A 26,313-nucleotide genomic window follows, 5' to 3' on the forward strand; every position below is an offset into this window, starting at 1 on the left:
GGTGCCGTGTGCAGGAACCATGTGCAGGACCCTGCTTTTGCTCTCAGCACCTCAGAAGTGGCCGTTGGGTTTTGGCCTTTTTGTTTCTTATTGTTCGTAAGCTGTTTGCCCAAGCTGTGCATGTATGCAGTTATTTTTAGTGCCTTATGGTTTTTTTGTATTCCGTGTTCAGGGACACATTTGTCCAGGTGCAGGCACTGTAGTCAAGGGTCCCAGGTTCCAGCCTTTTCCAGATTGATGTGAAACTTTGTTCCCACAGAACCCATGTGTTCATGATGAAGAGATTGATAGGGCTCATCTCCACGGGTGACCCTCTTTCTTGTTTTTCTGGAGGAATAACTCTTTGTAATTTCATATTTTTTGACTATAATGTTGTCTGGAAGAGAGGAATTAAATGAATTTGATTAAACCCATGAACGAGAAGCTTCTCTTGCTCAGGAATATGAAAGGTAATCTGGAATTAGGACGTTTAAACCTTTTCTACCTAAACCTATCCAGGCTGCCACTTCTACCCAGTTCTGCTCACCTAACTCAGATTTCTTCAGGGTAACTTGGTAAAATTACTCCCCCTCTGAGCCTCAGGGTACCCACCTGTGACATGGAGAAGATAGAGGAGACCAGTTTGCCTGGTTATAATTGAAATTTTAAACATATTCCAGTCCTCCAGCAATTATGGAAAATGCGTAAAAAGAGACAGGGGCATAGGCCCAGAGATGGAGGCATACCTTTTTCTCAGCTTGTCTGTCTCTGTATCAGGGGTAAATCATAAGTTTGATTGCGTCATCTCTTGCCATTAAATCTTTTATGGTTTCCCATCACCCTCGGGACAAAAATCTAAATTGTTCAGTATAGCTCCACAGGGAGCTCTGGAGCTGGGGTGGCCCCTCCAGAGTGGCTCCCAATTAGCAAAAGGGACAAGCGTCCATATCCTGCGTCAACCAGTCATTGGATGCTGGCTGCCTCCGGAAGAGAGCAGAAGTTGGAGGAGGCACTTTCCTTTGGATTAGTGCCAAGTGGACAAAGGACGGCGCAGTTGCAGTCGAGTGGGCATTTTGGCAGCAGGGAGGGCTTCCTGAAGAAGTGGGTGACAAGCTCACTAATTGGTCTTCGTGTAGGAGTTTATTGTCCCTATATCCCTCGTGTTACAGTTGGCAGCAAAGGACTGTCTTTCCCCCACGTTAAGGTTCTCCTTCTGGTAGCTTTGTGGCAGATGCCAGAAGCGGGGTATGTTGGTTGTAAGCATTAAACAGCATATTTCGCTCCCACAGAATCATCTTACCTGAAGAATCTAACAGGAAATTCAGAGGAGGAGGAAAGAAGAAAGAATGGAGCTTTCACAGGTAAAAGTCATATTCTTTGTTGATTTGTTCTCTCCTTCCTAAAATGACACAGTTTAGGCTCATTAATCTTCTCTGTCTCTGAAATGTCCGATTTACTCACACACAGGGCCTTCCCTCAGTCTCCTCTCACCTCCCTGCAGATTCCATGTCACTGTGACCCAGTGACAGGGAACTTGGGAAGATCCCCCTTTTAGGTGGTCATCCCGTGAAAGGTTTTATACTCAGGCGTGGATTAGAGATGGGGAGTAGGCTCTGTGGTGTCAGTGAGGTAGGGCAGTGAGGATTGTTTAGTGCACCCTTCTGGATGCCCTTTCAGTTCCATATAAACCAGGATGAAAGAAACTACATATGTAAGTGATGTACTACTGTGCACAAATACCTGAGGAGGTCTAGACTGGGAGACTGATATGGGGAAACATGCTTTGTGAGATTTTATAAGTGTATTGGAAGTTAAAGAAGTCAATCAGTGTGTTTCTGGCTCTAAAATATCAACACTTCAAAATAGAATGGGCAGTTTCAAAACAGACGTAAGGAATGGATAGGGTGTCATCTAACAATAAGGGTTCCTTAAATTATTTACAAAACATTCATCTCACAGAGCCTGTCATGTTCACATAGGGACTCTCATGCAGCAGGTGTTTTAGATAAAAATGGTTATAATTTAGCCAAGACATAGGAGCAGAACTTTCTGTCATCAGAGAGGCTGGAGGCGAATTATAATTTTACTAATTCTTGTTCAGTGTTATTTTTTTTGTATTAAACATCTCATGTATATATTTTCATGGTTCAGCTACACACAGTAATGCAGTTTAGAGACTAAGAAGTAAAATATCCCCTTCCTTGTCACATCTTACACTGTCACTTACTGTCTCCATCAGAAACCACTGTTAATCCCCACTGCACATCTTACAGAAATGCATTTATATATGGTAATGTGATTTTAGAAAGTACTCTTTAATAAATATTTTGTTATGGTATTTTATTCTGCACATTTAAATATTTACATACCTTATATCTTAGACTTGTTTTCATGTTAATAAACTTAGAGTTGACTTTCTTTTTTTGTATCCTCATGGAGCATTTTCTTAATGAAGACACATTGGTCCTGTACAGTTTTTACTGTAATAAAAAAACAGGTCATAGTGGCTGCTTCTGAGCATGCCGACTTTACTATAGATGTCTAAGAATTTCTCCAGAATGGGAAACTTGAGCATGATTATCGGGTTAATGATGGTGTTCATAAGGAAGCACAGATACTACAGTTACTAAACAGGATTTTAAATCAACTGTCTTAAATGTACTAAGAGACTTAAGGGAAACCATGGAGAACGAACTAAAGGAAAGTAGTAGAACATTGTTTCAAGAAACAGAAAACATCAATAAAGAGAGTTAGAAATTCTAGAGCTGAAAAGTACCAAAACTGAAATTGAAAATTCACTAGAGGATATCAACAGCAGATTGACAATCAGAATAAGCAGTTAGTGAACTTGGGGCTTCCCTGGTGGCGCAGTGTTTAAGAATCCACCTTCCAGTGCAGGAGACACAGGTTCGAGCCCTGGTCTGGGAAGCGCCCACATGCCGTGGAGCAACTAAGCCCATGTGCCACAACTACTGAAGCCCGTGTGCACAACTACTGAAGCCCGTGCACCACAACTACTGAAGCCCGCGGGCCTAGAGCCCGTGCTCCACAGCAAGAGAAGCCACCGCAATGCGAAGCCTGTGCACCGCAACCAAGGGTAGCCCCCGTTCTCCGCAACTAGAGAAAGCCTGCGCACAGCAACAAAGACCCAATGCAGCCAAAAATAAATAAAATAAATAAAATTTTAAAAAAAGAACTAGTGAACTTGAACATAGGTTAATTGGAATTATCCACTGTAAACAGAAGAAAGGTGAACTCCTTTACCTCCTATACCTCAAGAACACCTGTACCTCAAGAACCGAAATACAAAGAATCTAATTTTAAAATAGAGGACTTTAATAGACCTTTCTTCATAGAAGATATAGAAGTAATCAACAAGCAAATGAAAAGATGTTCAACGAAATTAATAAAATGAAAAATCAAAACCACCATGAGATATCATTTTACACGCAATAGGATGACTATAATAAAACAGAAAAGAACAAGTTTTGGTAAAGATATAGAGAAGTTAGAATCCTGATACATTGCTGGTAAAATGTTGTAGCCACTGGAAAACAAAACCATGTGACCTAGTGATTCCACTCCTAGAGAAATACCAAAAAGAATTGAGAACACATATTCAAACACATACTTCTATGTGAAACTTCCAGCAGCACTATTAATATTAGAGAAAAGGTGGTTATAACCCAAATGTCCATCAAGGGATGAGTGAATAATCTGTGGTTTACTCATACATTGGAATATTACTCAGCCTTGAAAAGGAAAGCAGCACTGATACATAACTATAGCATGGCTGAGCCAAAAAAATTATTCACAGTGAAAGAAACCAGACAAAAGGTCACATTTTATACCGTTACAGTTATATGGAAATATCCCAAACAGGTACATCCATTGAGACATTGCATTACTGGTGTCCAGGGACTGAGGCAAATGGGGGAGAAAGAAGCAGCTGCTTAATGGGTAAAGGATTTCCTCTGGGGATGATTGAAATATTTTTGAACAAGAAAGAGATGATGTTTGTTCAACATTATAAATGTACTAAGTGCCACTGAATGGTACTTTAAAAATGGCTAACTTTATGTTATATGCATTTCACCTCGGTTACATAAAGAGAAGAGTAACTTGCTCAGAATTATCTTACATGGATCAGTCAGAGCATTCACCCCAGACAAGTCAATCCTTACATGTGTCTGCTTCTGTAAGTTTGTGTCAAACTCAGAAATCTCTCCTTGTCCACTTGGTGAAATGTGCTTTCCTTTCAGGGACTGTTTACCTTCAAGGATGTGGCCATAGAATTCTCTCAGGAGGAGTGGGAATGGCTGGACCCTGCTCAGAGGGCCTTGTACAGGGACGTGATGCTGGAGACCTGCAGGAACCTGCTCTCTCTGAGTGAGGATAACTTCTCTCTGGAAGTCGGTAACTACAGGAGCACCTAACATGCTTTTGGAGATATTTCCAGAAGTGGTATCGCTGGGTGATATAGTAGTTCTATTTTTAGTTTTTTGAGAAACGTCCATACTCTTTTCCACAGTGGCTACACCATTTTACCTTCCCACCAACATTATAGGAGGGTTCCCTTTTCTCTACATCCTCACCAACATTTGTTATTTGTGTTCTTTTTGATGATAGCCATTCTGACAGATGTGAGGTGATATCTCATTGTGGTTTTGCTTTGCATTTTCCCTGGTGGTTAGCCATGTTGAGCATCTTTTCATGTGCTCATCGGCCATCTTCATTTTCTCTTTGGAAAAATGTCTATTCAGTTCTTATGCCCATTTTTTAATCGAGTTTTATGCTTTTCTGACGTTAAGTTGTGTAAGCTGTTTATATATGTTGGATATTATCCCTTATTGGTCATATAACTTGCAAATATTTTGTCCCATTTAGTAGGTTGACTTTTCATTTTGTTTATGGTTTCCTTTGGTATGCAAAAGCTTTTAAGTTTAATTAGGTCCCTTTGGTTATTTTTGCTTTTATTTCCATTACTTTAGGAGGCAGATCCAAAAAAATATTGCTGCAATTTGTCAAAGAGTGTTCTGCCTATGTTTTCCTCTAGGATTTTTATGGTATATGGTCTTATATTTAGGTCTTTAATCCATTGTGTGTTTATTTTTGTATATGGTATTAGAGAATGTCCTAATTTCTTTCTTTTACATATAGCTGTCCAGCTTGACCACCACTTATTGAAGAGACTGTCTTTTCTCCATTGTATATTCTTCCCTCCTTTGCCATAGTTTAATTGACCATAAGTGTGTGGGTTTATTTATGGGCTCTCTATCTTGTTCCATTTATCGGTGTGTCTGTTTTTTTTGTCAGTGCCATACTGTTTTGACGATCTTATAGTATAGTCTGAAGTCAGGGAGCATAATTTCTCCATCTCTGTCCTTTCTCTGTTTTGGCTATTTGGGATCTTTTGTGTTTCCATAGAAATGTAAAAAATTTTTGTTCTAGTTCTGTGACAAATGCCATTTGTGTTTTGATAGGAATTGCATTGAATCTGTAGATTGTTTTTGGTAGTATGGTCATTTTAAAATTGATTCTTTTTTTTTTTTTTTTTTTTTGCGGTATGCGGGCCTCTCACTGCTGTGGCCTCTCTAGTTGCGGAGCACAGGCTCCGGACATGCAGGCCCAGCGACCGTGGCTCACAGGCCCAGCTGCTCCGCGGCACGCAGGATCCTCCCGGACCGGGGCACGAACCCGTGTCCCCTGCATCGGCAGGCAGACACTCAACCACTGCACCACCAGGGAAGCCCTAAAAATGATTCTTAATATTGATTCTTCCAACCCAAAAACATGGTATATCTTTCCATATGTTTGTGTCATCTTCAGTTTCTTTCATCTGTGTCTTATGGTTTTTGGAGTGCAGGTGTTTTACTTCCTTAGGTATGTTTCTTCCTAAATATTTATCTATTTATTTTTGATGTGATGGTAAATGGGATTGTTTCCTTAATTTCTTCTTCTGATACTTTGTTATTAGTGTATAGAAATGGAAAAGATTTCTGTATTATTTCTGTATCCTGCAACTTTACCAAATTCATTGATGCACTCTAGTAGTTTTCTGGTGGCATCTTTAGGATTTTCTATATGTAGTATCATGTCATCTGCAAAGCTTGAGAGTTTTACTTCTTTCTTTCCAATTTCTATTCCTTTTATTTCTTTTTTTCTGATTGCTGTGGCTAGGACTTCCAAAAGTATGTTGAATAAAAGTGGCAAGAGTGGGCATCCTTGTATTGCTCCTGATCTTAGATGAAGTGCTTTCAGCTTTTCACCATTGAGTATGATGCTAGTTGTGGGTTTGTTATATATGGCCTTTATTATGTTGAGGTATGTTCTCTCTGTGTCTGGTTTTTTGAGAGTTTTTATCATAAATGGATGTTGAATTTTATCAAAAGGTTTTCTAGCATCTGTTGAGTTGATCATAAGGTTTTTATTCTTCAGTTTATTAATTTGTATATCACATTGATTGATTTGCAAATATTGAGAAATCCTCGCATCCCTGTGATAAATTTCACTTGATTGTGGTGTATGATCCTTTTAATGTATCACTGGATTCAGTTTGCTATTATTTTGTTGAGCATTTTGGCATGTATGTTCATCAGTGATATTGGCCTGTAATTTTCTTTTTTTGTGATATCTTTTTCTGGTTGGTGTGAAGGTGATGCTGGCCTCATAGAATGAGTTTGGAAGTGTTCCTTCCTCTGCAATGTTTTGGAATAGTTTCTGAAGGATAGATGTTAACTCTTCTCTAAATGTTTTGTAGAATTCACCTGTGAAGCCATCTAATTCTGGACTTTTGTTCTTTGGGATTTTTTTTTTTTAATAGAAGTATAGTCGATTTATGAAGTTGTTATTAGTTTCAGGCATACAGCAGTGTGATTCACTTATACATATATATATGTATAATCTTTTTCAGATTCTTTTATAGGTTATTATAAAATATTGAGTATAGTTCTTTTTGCTGTACAGTAGGTCCTTGTTGGTTATCTATTTTATATAGAGTAGTGTGTATATGTTAATCCCAAACTCCTAATTTATCTCTCCCCTACCCCCTTTCCCCTTTGGTAACCATAAGTTTGTTTTCTATGTCTGTAGGTCTATTTCTGTTTTGTAAAAAAGTTCATTCTTACCATTTTTTAAATTTTTAGATTCCACATATAAGCAATATCATATGATATTTATTTCTGTCTTACTTCACTTAGTATGATAATTCTAAGTCCATCCATGTTGCTACAGATGGCATTATTTTGTTCCTTTTTATTGCTGTGTCATGTTCCATTGTATATATACACCACATTTTCTTTATCCATTCATCTGGTGATGGATGTTTAGGTAGCTTCCATGTCTTGGCTATTGTATATAGTGCTGCAGTGAACATTGGGGTGCATGTATCTTTTCTAACTTTGGGAGTTTTTAAATTACTGATTCAGTTTCATTACTGGTAACTGGACTGTTCATATTTTCTATTTCTTCCTGGTTCAGTCTTGGGAGATTTTATCTAAGAATTAGTCCATTTCTTCTAGGTTGTCCATTCCATTGGCGTATAGTTGTTTGTAGTAGTCTCTTACGATTCTTTGTATGTCTGTGGTGTCATTTGTAACTTCTCCTTTTTCATTTCTGATTTTATTGATTTGTGCCCTCTCTCTTTTTTTCTTTATGAGTCTGGTTAAAGGTTTATCAATTTTGTCTGTGTTTTCAAAGAACTAGCTTTTAGTTTCATTGATCTTTTCTATTTTTTTTTTAGTGTCTGTTTCATTTATTTCTTCAAATACATTTTCAATCCCCTTTTCTCTTTTCCTTCTGGGATTCCTATTATGCAGATATTGGCATGCTTTATATTATCCCATAGGTCTCATATATTGCTTTCATTTTTTTTTTTTTCATTTGTCTTTCTGCTCTGCTGGTTGGATGATTTCCATTATTCTATCATCCAGGTCACTTACTCATTCTTCTTCATTACTCATTTTGCTCTTTATTGCCTTTACCTCAGCTTTCATCTTGGCAAATGAATATTCTAATTTTACTTGGCTCCTCATTATAGTTTCTAGTTACATTTTACAGTAATCTGCATTTGTGTCTATAGCCTTTCTTAATTCTTTCCATATTTTTATTTTCTTCTTTTTGAATTTGGAGTCTGTTACACTGGAGAGGTTGGTTTCATTGTTTGTTCTTTCAGGGGAATTCTCTTGATCTTGGAATTGGGAGTGGTTCCTCTGATTCTTCATTTTACATGTATTTCTCTCACCCTATGATTTTAGGAGATAAGTTATCTATCAATACCATGATCTTGGAGGGCTGTTTTTCTGTGAGAGCATCCTTGTGTAGCCTGCATGAGTGTAATGTTTTTGGTGCAAAGGGTGATTTTAGTGTGGATGCCTGCCGTATCTTTCTTCAGTGTGTGCTGTTTATTATCCCCTTGATAGGTGGTGTGACTGGTGCTGTGGGTTCCAGAGCCTGCACTGGATATAGAGCAGGACCTCCTCTTTGCTCTGTGTTTGTCTCAGCCCTCTTGGGGGCAGGGTGCTTCCCAGTTGTTGGAGTAGAAGCTCCCATATCTGTCTCTGAGCTTCAGTGTGAGGTAGGCCAGACTGGAGTACTGCTGCTGGGAGAGGAGCTGCTGAGTATTCCTCCGCAGGAGCTGTCCACTGACGAGTATGCTCTGTGGTGCTGCCTGTCACCCGTTGTTTGGGTTCACAGAGTACACTGTTGTTGACATTTCCCTCGGCCCCACCTCAGCCGTGTGAATATGCCAGCAGTGGGCCCTGGTGACCCTCAGGCTCTGTGTTCATAAAGTCACCAGCGAAGATCTGTAAGTGCAGATCCACTAAAGTCATGTGCCAATACCGCAGTAGTCGCCCTTCTGGACCCAGTGCAGGAGGTACAGAAGTAGCCTAGACCTCAGCCCTGCCTCTCCATGCGCGTACCCACAAAGCCCAAAACTGCCGACACTGGACCTGTCCCAGCCACGGGAGTACCCGTAATGCTCTTGGGTGTCCCACAGATGCTGAGTTTACAAAACTGGCGGGGCTGCAGCTGCAGAGTGAATCTGAAGATTGCATAGTTGCAGAGAGTGGGCTCAGATTGCAGTCCTGTTTCCTAAATTGCATGGCCCCTGGGGATCGGCTCTGATTTCAGCCTTGCCTCTGCATATGGGTAACGCGCTGGTGCTTCCGTGCTCCGAGAGCTCATAGAGGTGGAGTTGCACCTGCTGTGAGCGTGCCAAGAGTTAGGCTGCTATGGCGGGGGCCCTGCCCCTCCCCTTCACGCACCTGTTAACAATGGCACTTCTATGGCAGGCCCGGGTTCCGTCTGTATACACCCCCAGTTGTGGCACGTACCACACTCCAGTCCCTTCAGTCTGTCTCCGTGCAGCCAACTGCAGTCCAGTCCCTGGGTCTGTCTCTGAAGCTCGTTTCAGCACCCAGTCACCTTGTGCACCGGCAGACATGCATCTTGGCCTGGGGAATGCAGTGAGGTGGCATGGATCGTCAGTGCTGGCTTTGTTCTGCCTGCCACAGGCTGGTTGGTGCACTCCCCTCGGAGCCTCTGGAGCGCCGTGTCTGTCCCAGCTGATATCCCAGTCAGTCAAGGGGTTCCCAGGGTGAGGGAACATTTCCTCTTTCACATCTCCCTCCCAGGGTTGCAGCTGCTGTTCCGATTCCTTCTTTTCTTTTTTTCTTTCTTTTCATCCCACCTGGTTACGTGGTGATCTTTCTTGCAATTTTTTTTTTTTTTTTGGCCAGCATGTGTGGCATGCGGGATCTTAGTTCCCTGACCAGGGCTAGAACCCATGGCCCCTGCAGTGGGAGTGCAGAGTCTTAACCACTGGACTGCCAGGGAAGTCCCTTTTTTGCAGTTTTGGTTGTCTGAGATCTTCTGCCAGCATTCATTAGCTATTCTGTGAGACTTGTTCCACATGTAGATGTGTTTTTGATGTATTTGTGGTAGGAGGTGACCTTCATGTCCTTCTATTCCATCATCTTGGTTCCTTCTCTTTTCTCTTGTTTTTTAGTCTCTATCTTATTTATTTCTGCTCTGATTTTTATTATTTCTTTCCTTCTACTCAGTTTTGTTTTTGTTTCTTTCTCTAGTTACTTTAGGTATAAGTTTAGGTTGTTTAAGATTTTTCTTCTTTCCTGAGGTAAGCTTGTATTGCTATAAACTTCCCTCTTGGAACTGCTTTTACTGTGTCCCATAGGTTTTGGATCATCGTGTTTTTGTTCTCATTTCCCTCTAGGTATTTTTTATTTCCTCTTTGATTTCTTCAGTGATCCACTTGTTGTTCAGTAGCATATTGTTTAGCCTCCATGTCTGCATTGTTTGCAGTTTTTTTCCTTGCAGTTGATTTCTGGTCTCAGTGTTGTGGTTAGAAAAGATGCTTAATATGAAGTCAATCTCTTTAAATTTACCAAGTCTTGTTTTTTGGACTGGCTTGTGATCTATCCATGGGGAATGTTCCATGCATACTTAAAAAGAGTGTCTATTCTGCTTTTGGATGGAGTGCTCTTTCTATATCAGTTAAGTCCATTTAGTCTAATGCGTTATTTAAGGCTTGTGTTTCCTTATTGATTTTCTGTCTGCATGATCTTTCCATTGATATAAGTGGGGTGTTAACATCCTCTACTATTATTGTGTTACTGTCGATTTCTTCTTTTATGTCTGTTAATATTTGCCTTACATATTTAGGTACTCCTATGTTGGGTGCATATATAATTGTTATATCTTCTAGGATTGATCCCTTGATCATTATGTCATGTCCTTTTTTGTCTCTTTTAACAGTCTTTATTTTAAAGTCTATTTTGTCTGATATAAGTATTGAGATTCTGGCTTTCTTTTGATTTCCATTTGTATGGAATACTTTTTCCATCCCCTCACTTTCAGTCTCTGTGTTTCTCTAGATCTAAAGTGAGTCTCGGGCTTCCCCGGTGGCGCAGTGGTTGCGCGTCCGCCTGCCGATGCAGGGGAGCCGGGTTCGCGCCCCGGTCTGGGAGGATCCCGCGTGCCGCGGAGCGGCTGGGCCCGTGAGCCGTGGCCGCTGGGCCTGCGCGTCCGGAGCCTGCGCTCCGCGACGGGGGAGGCCGCAGCAGGGGGAGGCCCGCGTACCACAAAAAAAAAATAAATAAATAAAGTGAGTCTCTTGTGGGTAGCATATATACAGGTCTTGTTTTTGTGTCCATTCATGCACTTTTTATCTCTTTTAGTTGGAGCATTTATTCCATTTACGTTTGAGGTAATTATCGATATGTATATTCTTACTGCTGTTTTATTAATTATTTTGGATTTGTCTTGTAGGTCATTTTTTCCCTTTCTTCTTTTGTTCCCCTGCAATTTGATGACTATCTTTAGTGTTATATTTGGATTCCTTTTTCTTTTTTGTGTGTATTATCTATTACAGATTTTTGGTTTGCAATTACCATGAGGTTTTTGTATAGCAGTCTCCATGTACGTGATTGTTTTAAGTTGCTGATCTCTTAATTTCAAATGCATTGTAACAACCCTGCATTTATACTCTACTGCTCATGATTACTGTTTTTGATACCATATCTATTTTTAAAAATTTATTTATTTTTATTTATTTACTTTTGGCTGCATTGGGTCTTCGTTGCCGTGCGCGGGCTTTCTCTAGTTGCAGTGAGGGGGGCTACTCTTTGCTGCAGTGTGGGCTTCTCATTGTGGTGGTTTCTTTTGTTGCAGAGCACAGGCTCTAGGCGCGTGGGCTTCAGTACTTGTGGCATGCAGGCTCAGTAGTTGTGGCTCACGGGCTCTAGAGTGCAGGCTCAGTAGTTGTGGTGCACAGGCTTAGTTGTTCCACGGTATGTGGGATCTTACCGGACCAGGGCTTGAACCTGTGTCCCCTGCATCGGCAGGTGTATTCTTAGCCACCGCGCCACCAGGGAAGTCCCTGATAGCATATTTTACATCTAATTGTTTTTTTGTGTATCCCTTAACTGCTTATTTTGGATATAGCTGATTTTTACTACTTTTGTCTTTTTGCCTCCATACTAGCTTTGTGTGTGGGTGATTTCCTACATTTACTGTATGTTTGCCTTTACTGGTGAGCTTTTTCATTTCATAACTTTCTTGTTTCTAGTTATGGTCGATGCTGATGTTTTAAAACTCTACTGTTATTTGTTTTGTTCAAACCACTGATACTTTCATCTTGTAAATTTCATTGTTATAAATGACCTTAATTTTCTTTATTCAATCATTAGTTCCATATTTTTTATGATATTCTTTTTTAAATAATTTATTTTACGTATTTTATTTTTGGCTGCATTGGGTCTCCATTGCCGCGCGTGGGCTTTTCTCTGGTTGCGGCAAGCGGGCACCACTCTGCATTCAGCGCACTACTCTTCGTTGTGGTGCGTCGGCTTCTCGTCGTAGTGGCTTCTCTTGTTGCAGAGCATGGGCTCTAGGCGCATGCTTTAATAGTTGGCACACAGGCTCTGTAGTTGTGCCTTACAGGCTCTAGAGTGCAGGCTCAGTAGTTGTGGCACATGGGCTTAGTTGCTCCATGGCATGTGGGATCTTCCCAGACTGGGGCTCAAACTCGTGTCCCCTGCATTGGCAGGCAGATTCTTAATCACTGTGCCACAAGGGAAGCTCTATGGTATTCTTAGTGTTGTTTGTTTTATTCCTACAATTTGGTGTTGTGGATTCATGAATGACTATCTTTTTTTATATTTTACAGGATTTCTTTCTTGAGTATTTATGACTTAACGTTTCTTTCCCCCAAAACTGTATAACCTCTAGAAATTTTTGAAAAACTAGTCTGAGTTATTCCTTTTACTCTGTTTCATATTAGTTAGTACCTGCTATGAACACATACACCTTCTTTTAATAGACTATTTTTTTTAAGGAATTTTAGGTTCATGGAAAAATTGAATGGAAGTTATAGAGAGTTTCCATGCATTTTCTACCCCAGACATGCAGGCCCTCCCCAGTGATCAACATCCCACTCGAGAGTGGTATGTTTGTTATCACTGATGAACCTGCATTGACACAAATTAACATGTCAAAGACCATATTTATGTTAGAGTTCACCCTTGCTGTTGTATATTCTATAGGTTTAGACAAACATATACTGACATGTTTGTAGCATAATAGTACCATAAAAGGTAATTTCATTATTTAAAAATACCCTGCTCTACCTGTTCATCTCTCCCTCCCAAAGTACAGTTGCTTGGTTATGTGGTAATTTTCTGTTTAATCTTTTGAGAAACCCCCAGACTGTTTACCAAAGCAGCTGCACCATTTGACATTTCCACCAGGAGTGAGTGTATGAATTTTTCAGTTTCTCCACATCTTCACCAACACTTGTTATTGTCTCTTTGATTACAGCCATTTAAGGAGTATGGAGCTGTATCTCATTCTGGTTTTTTTTTTTTTTTTTTTTTTTTTGCGGTACGCGGGCCTCTCACTGTTGTGGCCTCTCCCGTTGCGGAGCACAGGCTCCGGATGTGCAGGCTCCGAGGCCATGGCTCACGGGCCCAGCCACTCCGTGGCATGTGAGATCCTCCCAAACCGGGGCACGAACCCGTGTCCCCTGCATCGGCAGGCGGACTCTCAACCACTGCGCCACCAGGGAAGCCCTCATTCTGGTTTTGATTTACATTTCTCTATTGAATAATTATGTTAAACATCTGTTTTTTGTGTGTTTATTGGATATTTTTCTATATTCTTTGGAGAAATGTCTGCTCAGATCCTTTGCCCATTTTAAAATTGGGCTATTTGTCTTTCTATTGAGTGTAAAAAGTTCTTTATATCTTCTAAATGTAAGTGCCTTGTCAAATATATATATATATATATATATATATATATAAGGCTGCAGGAGATATTATTTATTTAGATTTTTTTTTTTTGTATACTAGGTTTCTGTAGTATCCACAGTTAACAGTCCCAAAATGGATTTTCATGACTGGGAGGCTTTCAGGTTAGCCATAAGAATTCCTCAGTCTTAACTTTCTGGGATGAAAGGTGCTTAGGCCCACTTGGGAGTGCTTTCGTTTCAACAAATATCAACCTTACCTGCAGCCTCTGAGAACTGTGTTTGCAGAAATAATCATGTTGGTCACAACACCCATGCTGCTCTCCTTAGATCCCGCCATGGCTACTCTCTACTGGCCACATTCATCTTGGTTTTACATTTCCTGTTTACAAAAGTAATTTTCACCATATAAGACCTATTTTGACCAAGATAAAAATGTTTCACTCCCAGAAACCTTGGTCTAGGGGGCACAGTGTCACCTCATTTGACAGGAAAGCCACCTTCCATTGACTTAATCCTTCGGGAAGATGATAGTGTCTTAGTTGATCCTTTTCCTAATATCTGTCTCCTAAAGTGGAGCTAAAGTGTATTTGTTTCTTTTTTGTCCATCCTGGCTTGTTACCAGGATGCATTTAGTAGGAAAATTCATGATGTGGATAATGCCAAAAACTGAAAATTCAAGAATTAGATGTAGTTTGCTTTAAATACAGCACTGGTTATTGATATCTGTAATTAGCTTTTCTGTAAAAAACAAACAAAAATGCATCATTTATTATAAATATGTTTATTGAATTCCTAGTGTATAGAAAGCAGCACATTGACAACTTTTTAAAAACTGTTTGATCCCCTTTATCCATTTTTCCCAACCTCCCCACCCCACACCTTAGTTAACTACAAATCTGTTCTGTGTCTTTAGGTGGTTGTTGTTGTTGTTGTTGTTTTAAGATTACACATGTAAGAGAAATCATAAGGTATTTGTCTTTCTGCGTGTCACTTCGGGTAGCATAGTGCCCTTCATGTTGTCACACATGGCAAGATTTTATTCTTTTTAATGGCTGAATAATATTACATTGTGTATAGATACACATCTCACAGTTTCTTTATCCATTTATTTTTTGATGGACACTTAGGTTGTTTACTCATCTGTTGTAAATAATGCTGCAGTGGGACTTCCTGGTGGTCCAGTGGTTAAGACTCAGTGCTCCCAGTGCAGGTGATCGGGGTTCAATCCCTGGTCAGGGAACTAGATCCCGCATGCTGCAACTAAAGGAGCCCGCATGCTGCAACTAAAGGAGCCCACATGCTCACAACTAAAGATCCCACATCCGCAACAAAGATCCCACATGCTGCAACTAAGGCCCGGCACAGCCAAATAAATAAATATTTTTTTAAAAATGCTGCAATGAACAGGGAGATGCATGTATCTTTTTAAGATAGTATTTTCATTTTCTTCATGTAAATACCCAGAAGTGGAATTGCTGGATATTATGTTAGTTCTGTTTTATTTATTTGAGGAACATCTGTATTGTTTTCCATGGTGTCTGCACCGATTTACATTCCCACTAATGGAGCACAAGGGTTCCCTTTTCTCCACATCCTTGCCAGCACTTGTTATTTCTTATCTTTTTTTTTTTTTTTAAATAAAAGTCATTCTAAGAATTGTGAGGTGATATCTCATTGTGGTTTTAATTTTCATTCCCCTGATGATGAATGAAGTTCAGCATCTTTTCATGTATCTGTTGGCCATCTGTATGATTTCTTTGGAAGAAAGTCTGTTCGGATCTTCTGCCTAATTTTTAATCAGAATTTTTGTTGTTTTTGTTGTTGAGTTGTGAGTTCTTTATACATTTTAGATATGAAGTCCCTTATCAAATAAATGATTTGCAAATAATTTCTCCCAACCTTTAGGTTGCCTTTGCATTTTGTTGATAGATTCCATTGCTGTCCACAAACTTCTTAGATTGATGTAGACCTACTTGTTTATTTTTGTTTCTTTTGCTTTTACTTTTGATTTCAGATTCAAAAAATCATTGACAAGATATCAAGGAGCTTTCTTTGTTTTCTTCTAGAAGTTTTTTTTTCAGATATTACATTCAAGTCTTTATTGTTTTGAGTTAATTTATGCATATGGTGTAAGATAGTGGTCCAATTTCATTCTTTTGTATGTGCCTTTCAGTTTTCTCAATACTAATTATTGATGACACTGTCCTTTCCCCCTTGCATATTCTTGGCTCCTTTGTTGTGAATTTATTGATCACATATGCGTGGGTTTATTTCTGGACTTTCTGTTCTCTTCCGTTGACTTATGTGTCTGTTTTAAGGCCAGTAGCATGCTGTTTTAATTATGATACTTTGTAACATCATTTGAAATCAAGGAATGTGATGCCTTCACCTTTTTTATTCTTTTTCAAGATTGCTTCAGCTATTCGGTGTCTTTTTGGTTCCATACAAATTTTAGGATTATTCATTCTATTTCATGTGCATGTTTTTGCATGTAGAGAAGTTTTTGGCTCATTTGTGAAAATAACAAGTGGTGTGATTGCTAGATCATATTTAAGATTATGTTAGTTTTGTAAGAAACCACAAACTCTTCCAAAGTGGCTGTACCATTTGGCATTTTCATCAGTAATGAATGAAAGTTTTTGCTGCTCCACATCATTTCTAATATTTGGTGTTTTCCATATTCTGGATTTTGGCCATTGTCATAGGTGTTTAATGGTATCACATTTGTTTTAACACATATTTTCCTCAATTAAATCTATGGCATTTTTTAAACAGAATTTTTCATATCTTCAAAACATACTTTTAAAATTTAGTTACTGTTTTAGCCACAGAGATAACATTCAATTGACTTGCCATAGTTTTCTACAAGTAAGTTTTAAAAAAATATTTATTTAATTTATTTATTCGGCTGCGCTGGGGCTTACTTGCAGCATGTTGGATCTTCATTGCTATGTGCAAGATCTCCGTTGCAGCATGTGGGATCTTTTTACTTGCGGCATGCAGGCTCTTAGCTGCAACATGGGGGATCTAGTCCCTGACCTGGGATCGAACCTGGGCCCCCTGCATTGGGAGCACAGAGTCTTAACCACTGGATCACCAGGGAAATCCCTATAAGTAAGTTTTGATTTCTATTTTAATTTCAATGTTTTGGGATTTTTGCTACAAATAATTTATTCTAATAATTATTCTCCCTGTCTAGATTCTTCTTGCACATCATGGTATACTAATATTTAAATATCTCATTTTATTTAAGGAAATAGGTAATTTTTTTACACTCCATGGTTTCCTCATTATTATCGCTTCTAACACTTAATGTTTCCCAGAAATTTTCTTACATTCTTTGTACTACATATTTCTGTGAAGCCTCTTTTTTTCTCAGTTCTCTTTACAATTTTATCAAAAGTCACCTGGTCCTTGTTGATATACATCCTATTATTGTCCTGTTCTTCAGGCTGTTAATTGGCTGTTTATGTTGTTGACCACATCTCTGCATATAGAACTCTGCCATGGATCAACATGGCACTTGCAGAATTGTTTCTATGCTTAAACCCTGCTGTGAACACTTGTCCATACAAATCATTCTGTGCTCTGGGTCATTTAGTAATGCTCCTTCAGGGTACTGTTTTCTGTTGCTGTTTCTGAAGTCAGAATTTATTACTTTTGGGGACTTCCTTGGTGGTGCAGTAGTTAAGAATCTGCCTGCCAGTGCAGGGGACATGGGTTTGATCCCTGGTCCGGGAAGATCCCACATGAGGCGGATCAACTAAGCCCATGCGCCACAACTACTGAGCCTGCGCTCTAGAGCCCACGAGCCACAACTACTGAGCCCGTGTGCCACAGCTACTGAAGCCCACACGCCTAGAGCCCATGCTCTGCAACAAGAGAAGCCACTGCAATGAGAAGCCCGCGCACTGCAATGAAGAGTAGCCCTTGCTTGCCGCGGCTAGAGAAAGCCCGCGTGCAGCAACCAAGACCCAACACAGCCAAAAATAAATAAATAAATAAATCTTTAAAAAAATTCATTACTTTTGGATAAGTACATGTTATTTTCTATTGATTCATTATAAGAGTAAGTATTATCTATAGTAACAAATACAGTAAGATCACTTCTCATCTGATGTCTCTTAGATATTTGGGATTGTAATGTTAAAAGATCCAAAGATGTGATTTCAAATACTTTAAACAATTCCAGCAAAAGAGATTCTATTACTTTTATATAACAAAGATATTTGCACTGAAACTTCATGCTAAAATTGATGTTCTATTTTAAAAATATATAATGTAGTTCACAAGTTATTCTTACCAAATGTAATCACATCCACAAAGAGTTTAAACCTTGGCAAAAGCCTCCTGTCAGCTTTGTCTCCACCAGTCAACCTCTGTCACACCCCTGCCAAGTGACCATCATCCAGCAACCATGATCATCCTCCACTGCTGTACCCTTGAGAGGGTTTTATTGCATCCACATGTGTTCACACAGAGTGAATTCATTCATTCTCCAGGTTTTGCTTTTAGGTCCCGCAAAGAACATTCTTGTACATATCTTCCGGACATAAATATAACTCTCTTGAATGTATGCCTAGGAATGGAATTTGTGGGATACTCAGCTTGATCAAGTTTAGAGCAAATATTGGAATAGACGTAAACCTACAGTCTTCCCATAACAGCACTCTCTGTCTTCCTAATATCTTCCACATTTCCTTCATACCAACAATATAGCTTCCATAGAATGAGTCATGTTTATGCTTCTTGCTACGGCAGTTCTTCTTTTCCCAAGGTTAGGCTTTCATCTGCTGCAGTACAGTCCTCTTCCCATAGACTTGCAAGCACAAGCAGTGCTCCCACATTGCCCACTACTTCACTCTTGCTTTGTTAAATCCCAGTCCTGGCCTCCCCTCAGATTTTTGTGGATCTAAGTGAACTCTGTTGGTACTTCTTAGTACTGTGTCACTATTTAGCACTTGGGCTCCCCAGTTCCCATAAGACCCCACTCCTCCCCATACCCCACACACTGCATAAGGAAGGACCCCTACTTGCACACAGTACAGTTTGCTCAGATCAGCAACTCGGTCTGGTCACTGTGTACATCAACATGTGCTGGACGTGATTCCTATCATCTGGGAATGGTAGGACAGTCACAGTATAAGTGACACAACTCACTGCCCGTATCTTCCTAGAAACATTTCTAAGAAACTGGTATTTCCTGGGATCTCTTAAAATCTGTACTGCCTGGATGGACAATGCTGCTTAATACATGTGAACATGTCAATGTTATTCTACACACCCAGGTTCAAACCTTGGCCTTTGAATTTCCTTTCTGAGTTAGGGATAGATGTGTAAGCATTTTGGGTCCTTTATTTTTATTTATTTAGGCTGCACCGGGTCTTAGTTTTGGCATGTGGAATCTTTGTTGCAGGATGTGGGCTCTTAGTTGTGGCATGCGGACTTCACAGTTGCGGCCTGTAGACTCTTAGTTGCGGCATGCGGGATCTCGGTTGCGGCATGTACACTTCTCAGTTGTGGCATGTGGACTCTTAGTTGTGGCATGCGTGCGGGATCTGGTTCCTCGACTGGGTCGAACCTGGGTCCCCTGCATTGGGAGCATGACGTCTTACCCACTGGACCAGCAGGGAAGTCCCAGCGTCCTTACGTGGCATGCAGGATTTTAGTTCCCCTGACCAGGGATCAAACGCATGCCCCCTGCATTGGGAGCGTGGAGCCTTAACCCCTGGACCGCCAGGGAAGTCCCAGGCCCTTTATTTTTCTATGAAAATTAGTGATAATTTAGCTCAAGAATAATTAAGTTAATGCTGTTATGGGGTTTGAAATATTGCATGGCATATAGTAAGGGCTGTAAAGTTACCTTTAGTTAATAACATATGTCATTTTTTTGGTCATATTTATTATGAGATTGACCTTGGCTTACATTATATTTTGGCTGTTATCTTTTTGTAATTTTTTTCCATATGAATGTTCTCTCTGACTTTAGATAACAAATTTTCAAAGCATGGATTTTATACTGTATACATATATTTTTGCCATATAACTATAATTAAGTGATACTAGGTAGTTGAACTATGTACTGGCTGTTATAGAACTTCAGGCTTGACATCATGATTGAGATTTCAGACAGTTTTCCCTAATTCTTAAATTTCATACATATGTGTATTGACCTGAAGCTGATATTTCAAACTTCAGTGCTTATCACGATTTTTTTTAATTTTTCCTATTGTGTGTTCCTTCTGGAATGAAAATTCTTTTTTTTTTTTTTTTTGGTACTTACTCAAATCTTTTAGAATTCCAGAGACTATTATTTTGTATAACTGTGGTTACTTACTAACTTACCTGCTAGATTTATCATGGTTTTATCAATTATTGTTGTGATGTACAGATTCGTAAAATTTTTTTTTTCTTGCATCATATTCATGTTATTCAACGTTATTATAAATTTAAAGATTAGGGAAGACAGTCTCAAATCTCAATTTTGATTTTATGCTTCTAGTTCTATAAGCCAGTACGTATCAATAGATAAACTTTCTAATTATGGAGGATCATTTAATTATTCAGTTATCTGGGAAAAAATATGTGTAGTACATTGTGTGTGTGCTTGAAATTTAATTATCTAAGATCAGAGAAAACATTAATATGGGAAAAAGTATAAAAAGAAAACTAAAAAAAACTATATCACAGTAGTGTTTGAAGACCATGCTTGAAGAATTTCTGTGTTCATTGTATTATTTTTTGTGTAATTATCTAATTCAACATAAAATATTTTCCAACTCTATATAATAGGAAGACATTCTGCTGGATTTGCAATCAAGGAATTATCACCAAGAGACGACATTACTAAAGGAGAATTATGCCATCTAGTGACATTAGAAAGAAGTAAAAGTCATGGCATCAAGGATTTTGACCTCAAGAAAGTCTGTGCAGATGTGCAGGAGTGTGAGAGTGAGTGGGGATGTGATGCAAGAGATTATGAAGAAGTACTTTTGACCCATAACAAAAATCTCACTCATGGAGAAGATCAAGATAATAAATCCTTAATTAATTTTCCTCAGAGTGTTTCTGTAAGAAGTAATGCACGTGAATATTTCACGCACGACAAGACATTCATAAGAAGTTTGTTAACAACGAAAAATAACGTCAGCGTTGCTGGAAACAGAGATCTCAAGTGTTTGGAAAGTAGACCTGGAGTGAGGCTGCAGGCCCAGGCGGCTCAGCTGCAGAGATTTCCAGCTGAGGAGAAAGTGTATGCATGCGGACAAGTTGAGAAGCCAGTCAGCAGTGGTTCCTCAGTTTCACCACTTCACAGAATTGCTCCTAGTGTGGAAAACACTTTGTCACCTGCACAACACAGGAGAACACACACTCGAGAAAAATCTTACAGCTGTAATGACTGTGGGAAGGCTTTTAGCAAAAGCTCAAACCTCAGGATCACAGGAGAATTCATTCTGGACAGAAACCTTACAGATGTAGTGAGTGTGGCAAAGCCTTTAACCACCAGTCACACCTCACAACACATCAGAGAGTGCATACAGGAGAGAAACCTTACAAATGTCATGAGTGTGGCAAGGTCTTTAGTCGAAATTCACACCTTGCAAATCATCAGAGAATGCACACTGGGGAGAAACCTTACAAATGTCATGAGTGTGGCAAAGCCTTTACCCAGTTTTCACACCTTAGCAGACATCAGAAAATGCATGCTGGAGAGAAACCACACAGATGTTATGAGTGTGGCAAGCATTTTACGCAGCGTTCAAACCTTATGGCACACCGGAGAATTCATACAGGAGCAAAACCTTTTAAGTGTAATAAATGTGATAAGGCTTTTATTGAACGGTCACAACTTTGGGGTCATGAGAGAACTCACACTGGAGAGAAACTTTACAAATGTGATGAGTGTGGCAAAGCCCTTACAAGACATTCATATCTTACTCAACATAAAACAATCCACACTGGAGACAAACCTTACAAATGTAATGAGTGTGGCAAAGCTTATACTCAATTTGCAAGCCTCACCAGGCATCTGAAAATACATACTGAAAACGAACGTAAGCCTCACACATATGGCAACGCTATTATTCAAACCTCAGAAGTTTAGGGATCATCCGATTTCATAGTAGAAAGAAACTTTAAAAATAAAACGATTCAGACAATTTATGCGTGTATTCAAGCCTTACTCAACATATGGGAGTCTGTCAGGGAGAAAGAACACATACAGATGGCCAGCAGGCGCATGAAAAGATGCTCAGAATCACTAATCATCAGGGAAGTGCAAATCAAAAGCCCAACGGGATATCACCTCACACCTGTTTCCAATGGCTGTCATCAGAGAGACAATAACAAGCGTTGGCAATGGTGTGGAGGAAAGGGAACCCTGTGCACTGTTGCTGGGATTGTAAATTGGTGCAACATTTATGGAAAACAGTATGAAAGCTCCTCAGAAATTAAAAAACAACAACAACAAAAACAAACCTGTTATATGAGCCAGGTATTGCCCTTCTGGCTCTTTGCTGGAAGAAAAGGAAAACACTAATTTGAGAAGATATAGGCACTTGAATATTCATTGTAGCATTATTTCCAGTAGCCAAGACATGGAAGCAACCTAAGTGTCCATCAATAGATGAATGCTTAGAGGAGATACAGTGTGTCTCCACACACACACACACACAGGAATATTACTCACCCATAAAGAAATCCAGCCATTTGCAACAACGTGGATGGATCTAGAGGATATTACGCTAAGTGAAATAAGTCAGACATAGAAAGACAAATACTGCGTGATCTACTTATATGTGGAGTCTAAGAAACAAAAACAAAAGAGAATGAAAACAGATTCACAGATGTGAAGGACAAATGTGTGGTTGTTGCCAGAAGGAAGGGCGGTGGGGCGGTGGGTAAAATAGGTGAAGGGGATTAAGACGTACAAACCTCTGGGTATTTAGATAAGTCATGGGGATGTAATATCCAGCGTTAGAAACATGTTAAAAAATATTGCAGTAACTGAGGACAGATGGCTACACATATCGTTATCATTTCATAAAGTAAATGTTACCTCGTGTGTAGTACAGCCAAAACGAACAATGTTATAATCAATTATATTTCAATAAAAAGACTCTACCGTAGAGAGAAACCATATAAAACTAATGTACGTGATCTTTAATATTTACTCAATTGAATTTTTGTTATAAACACTAAACCTGCAGACATCAATACGATAGTCAGGGACTGTTACAAAAACTCCATACACACATGCTTGACAACATACATGAAATGGTAAAAGCGGAACTGACCACAAATCACCCGTGTGGGGCTTCCCTGGTGGCGCAGTGGTTGAGAATCCGCCTGCTGATGCAGGGGACACGGGTTCGTACCCCGGTGCGGGAAGATCCCACATGCCGCGGAGCGGCTGGGCCCGTGAGCCATGGCCGCTGAGCCTGCGCGTCCGGAGCCTGTGCTCCGCGACGGGAGAGGCCACAACAGAGGGAGGACCGCATACCACAAAAAACAAACAAACAAACAAAAAAATCACCCGTGTGAAACAGATAATTTGAATAAATACTTTGAATTACAGAGTGAATGTGTATTTTTATCTGTATAGAGATTACACACTGCGATGTGAAATACAAAACTCTCGTTGGTTAGAATGAGCAATTTCATTCGCACACCCTCCAGAACAGCATTTCTGTTTCCATTCACCATTGTGCTCAGTTCCAGAGACTCATAAGGACAAGACCTGGGGTTTGAGGCTTGGAGGACTATGGCATGTGTTACTTTAGGTCACTAAACCATTGCTTTAAAAAGAGCAATGTTTAAAAAACTTTTTTTTAATAAATTGCATTGTTCTTTATTTTTTGTTTAGGCATTTATTTGCCTTTTTAAAACCATCTTTCCCTCATCCCAGTTTTATAACTGTCATATATTAACTTTAAACTGTACAGCAGAATGGTCTTACATATGTTGTGAAATGATTGCCGAAACAAGTTTACTTAGCGTCCATCATCTCATATCGGTACAATGAAAAGAGAAAAGAAACAACAATTTTTTTTCCTTTTAATGAGAACTGTATTGTTTAAAATACTTTATTCCACACTTGTGATGAATTACATTCAAATAAATACCTTTGAGAAAAACTTGTTTACATCATAATATACCTAAATCAGTAATGTCTAAATGTAATTTCAGATTATACATTCATTTTGAGGGTAGACAGTTTTATTTTTAAAATTGTAATGTATCTTAGCTCTTTTCTCTGTTCTTCATCTCAAAGTTTTGTCAAATGTGGATAACAAAGCCTGTAAAACATGAAGTCATTGGGATTTATTTTTACCTAAAGTATTATGAAGTTTGCAGTATTTCTGCAAGGGCATTTTGTAGGGAGGTATATTCTCTTTAATATGAGCTCTATAGAAAGTAAAACTAGATTATCAACTATCAAATAATTTCATTTCTATACTCGGGAATTTTTATGGCAGTATCTGTCACTTAACATCTACTACTAGGTATGTTTTCTCACGTCCTTACATGTGAAAGATTTCATGTGCAGGAAATGGTAATCATTTGGAATGTATTGTTTGGATAGGGTAAGTAGCGTATTTATTTTCACATAAAAATGAGCAGAATGTCTTGGCATGGCACACATATGAATAGAAGAAGGTATGTCATCACATTTATAAAAGATCTATTGACTAGGATAGACTTCAGGATCTTTATAAGGTAGATTACTTTGTATTATGTAATATTGCTAACTAGTCATGTTGGCAAGAAAGACATTTCAGCATGGAGTTGACAGTGGAATTTTTCAGCAAACACAGAACACTACAGGAGAAACTAATTATAGGCAGAAGTCATGAATCCATTTGTTCCTGGTGAGTTTTGTTTTAATAATAATTTCAAGGCAGCAAAATGGACATATTCACAAGAAAAGGACATTTCCTCAATCACAATAGATTTTGAAACGTCTTGTAATATTAAGAAACAGATGCAAATTATTAATGGTCAAAAATGTGAAAACACAATGATCTTGTTTGACCTGTGTATATATATTAAACCCTGTGCTAGAAAACTAAAGAGTATACATTTTTGAGCACAGATGGAACAACTAAAATATTCACCACTGTCAAATTTAGGTAAAGAGAGATTTTATTCCAAAGGATTATGACAGTAGAGAGAGTGCTGCAACCACAAAATCTGAAAAGTCTCAACAACCAGACAGAAAAGAACTTTTCATTTATACTGAGGGCTAACCAAGTCTAGGAAAAAAATCCCATGTGCAGAATAAACGAGCAGGTGGCATGACGCACAGTTGATCAGGGAACGTTTCACCCTTAAGTCACCTATTCTTGGGAGTGGATGGTGTGGCAACAGGCTTCTTCTGAATTACAGTGCTCAAGAGTGGTCCAAAATTCAGGGGCCTTGGGAGACGAGAAAAACGTAAGTAAATGTTGCTTAAATCATGTTTACAAGCATTGTTCCGAGTGATCAATGAGGACAAACAATTCAGTAATCTTTGATGAGGCAAAGGGTGGGATTTTGGAGGGTGTGTATCTGGATGGTTCCTAAGTAAACAAAGGAAACATTGAAACTAATGGGGAAGAGTGGTTCTTAGTAAGCTGTTAAAAAGGGGAAAGGAGTCCTTTTACCTTTGCTGTTTTCCAGAGTTAACAGACTGAAGTCCAACGTTGTCACTATATAATGACACCAAGGAAAATTCAAAAGCTAATAAATGTATGTTAATTTTGAAAATTTGAACATTAGACACTCAGTTTCTGAAGCTAGTGATGTTATCGAAAAATCTTAAGGAATAAAGAACAAGAATAGCCACAAAAGAGAAGCCAAAAGGAAGTGGATATCCATAGGAGACATGTTTATTCATGACTGGTAGATCAATGAAGTTAAAAATTCAGAAATATGCCAAAGTGCACATGAAAAGTTAATAAGTAGCAAAACCTACAGTGGAGACATTAATATTCGGGAAATGGAAATTCCTATCACGATAAGAAAGGGTCTTATTCATCACATCCTATAGCAAGATAAAGGTCAGAGTAAAAAATAAAATATGGTTGAAACACACCATTATAAGGCAATTATACTCCAATAAAGATGTTAAAAAAAAAAGACAACATGAAGAAGGAGGAAAAAAAATACGGTTGAATTATTCAGTAAGGCTTGGTTCTCAAGCACCTGACTCCGTAGCCTTTACTTGCTCACAGTCTCCAACGGAGCCCCTCAGACAATGACTGGTTTGGGGTTGAAAATTTTCTTCAGTGATTGATGTCTCCAAGTGAATGGGGAACAGAAGTGAAAATTATGCTCTGCAGGGAAGTGAGTGCAATATGGCACATTCCGCACAGGCACAATTTTGCCTTTCCTATCACAGTCCAGTTTCCATCACCTACTCTAAAACTCAGGCTTTCGCTTAATAAGAACGTGTTGGGCTTCCCTGGTGGCGCAGTGGTTGAGAGTCCGCCTGCCGATGCAGGGGACACGGGTTCGTGCCCCGGTCCGGGAAGATCCCACATGCCGCGGAGCGGCTGGGCCCGTGAGCCATGGCCGCTGAGCCT

General features: G+C 39.2%; 1 protein-coding gene and 1 long non-coding RNA gene across 8 annotated transcripts in view; one reads left to right on the forward strand and one right to left on the reverse strand.

The window, feature by feature from the left end:
• The window catches only part of LOC114484036 (uncharacterized), a 95,676-nt gene that overhangs the window by 968 nt on the left and 68,395 nt on the right, over window positions 1–26,313 (reverse strand). For 3 of the 7 annotated variants that reach the window (XR_008615581.1, XR_008615577.1, XR_008615578.1), the window contains 2 exons: window positions 25,393–25,437; window positions 24,068–25,164 (listed from right to left, as the gene is read on the reverse strand). This is a non-coding gene — a long non-coding RNA (uncharacterized lncRNA). Of the gene's footprint in view, window positions 1–1,279; window positions 1,379–2,348; window positions 2,460–24,067; window positions 25,165–25,392; window positions 25,438–26,313 lie in introns of those variants that run through there. The other 4 variants (XR_003676513.2, XR_003676514.2, XR_008615582.1 and 1 more) reach the window with 3 other exon arrangements.
• Window positions 1,266–24,038, forward strand: LOC102985693 (zinc finger protein 677-like). The gene is given in 4 exon segments (XM_055079164.1): window positions 1,266–1,340; window positions 4,242–4,395; window positions 20,540–21,178; window positions 21,181–24,038. Coding segments are annotated over 4 exon segments (1,479 nt in total). The 5' UTR covers window positions 1,266–1,325; the 3' UTR covers window positions 21,852–24,038.

This window comes from Physeter macrocephalus, chromosome 17 (assembly GCF_002837175.3).
Source record: "Physeter macrocephalus isolate SW-GA chromosome 17, ASM283717v5, whole genome shotgun sequence".
Classification (NCBI taxonomy): Eukaryota; Metazoa; Chordata; class Mammalia; order Artiodactyla; family Physeteridae; genus Physeter; species Physeter macrocephalus.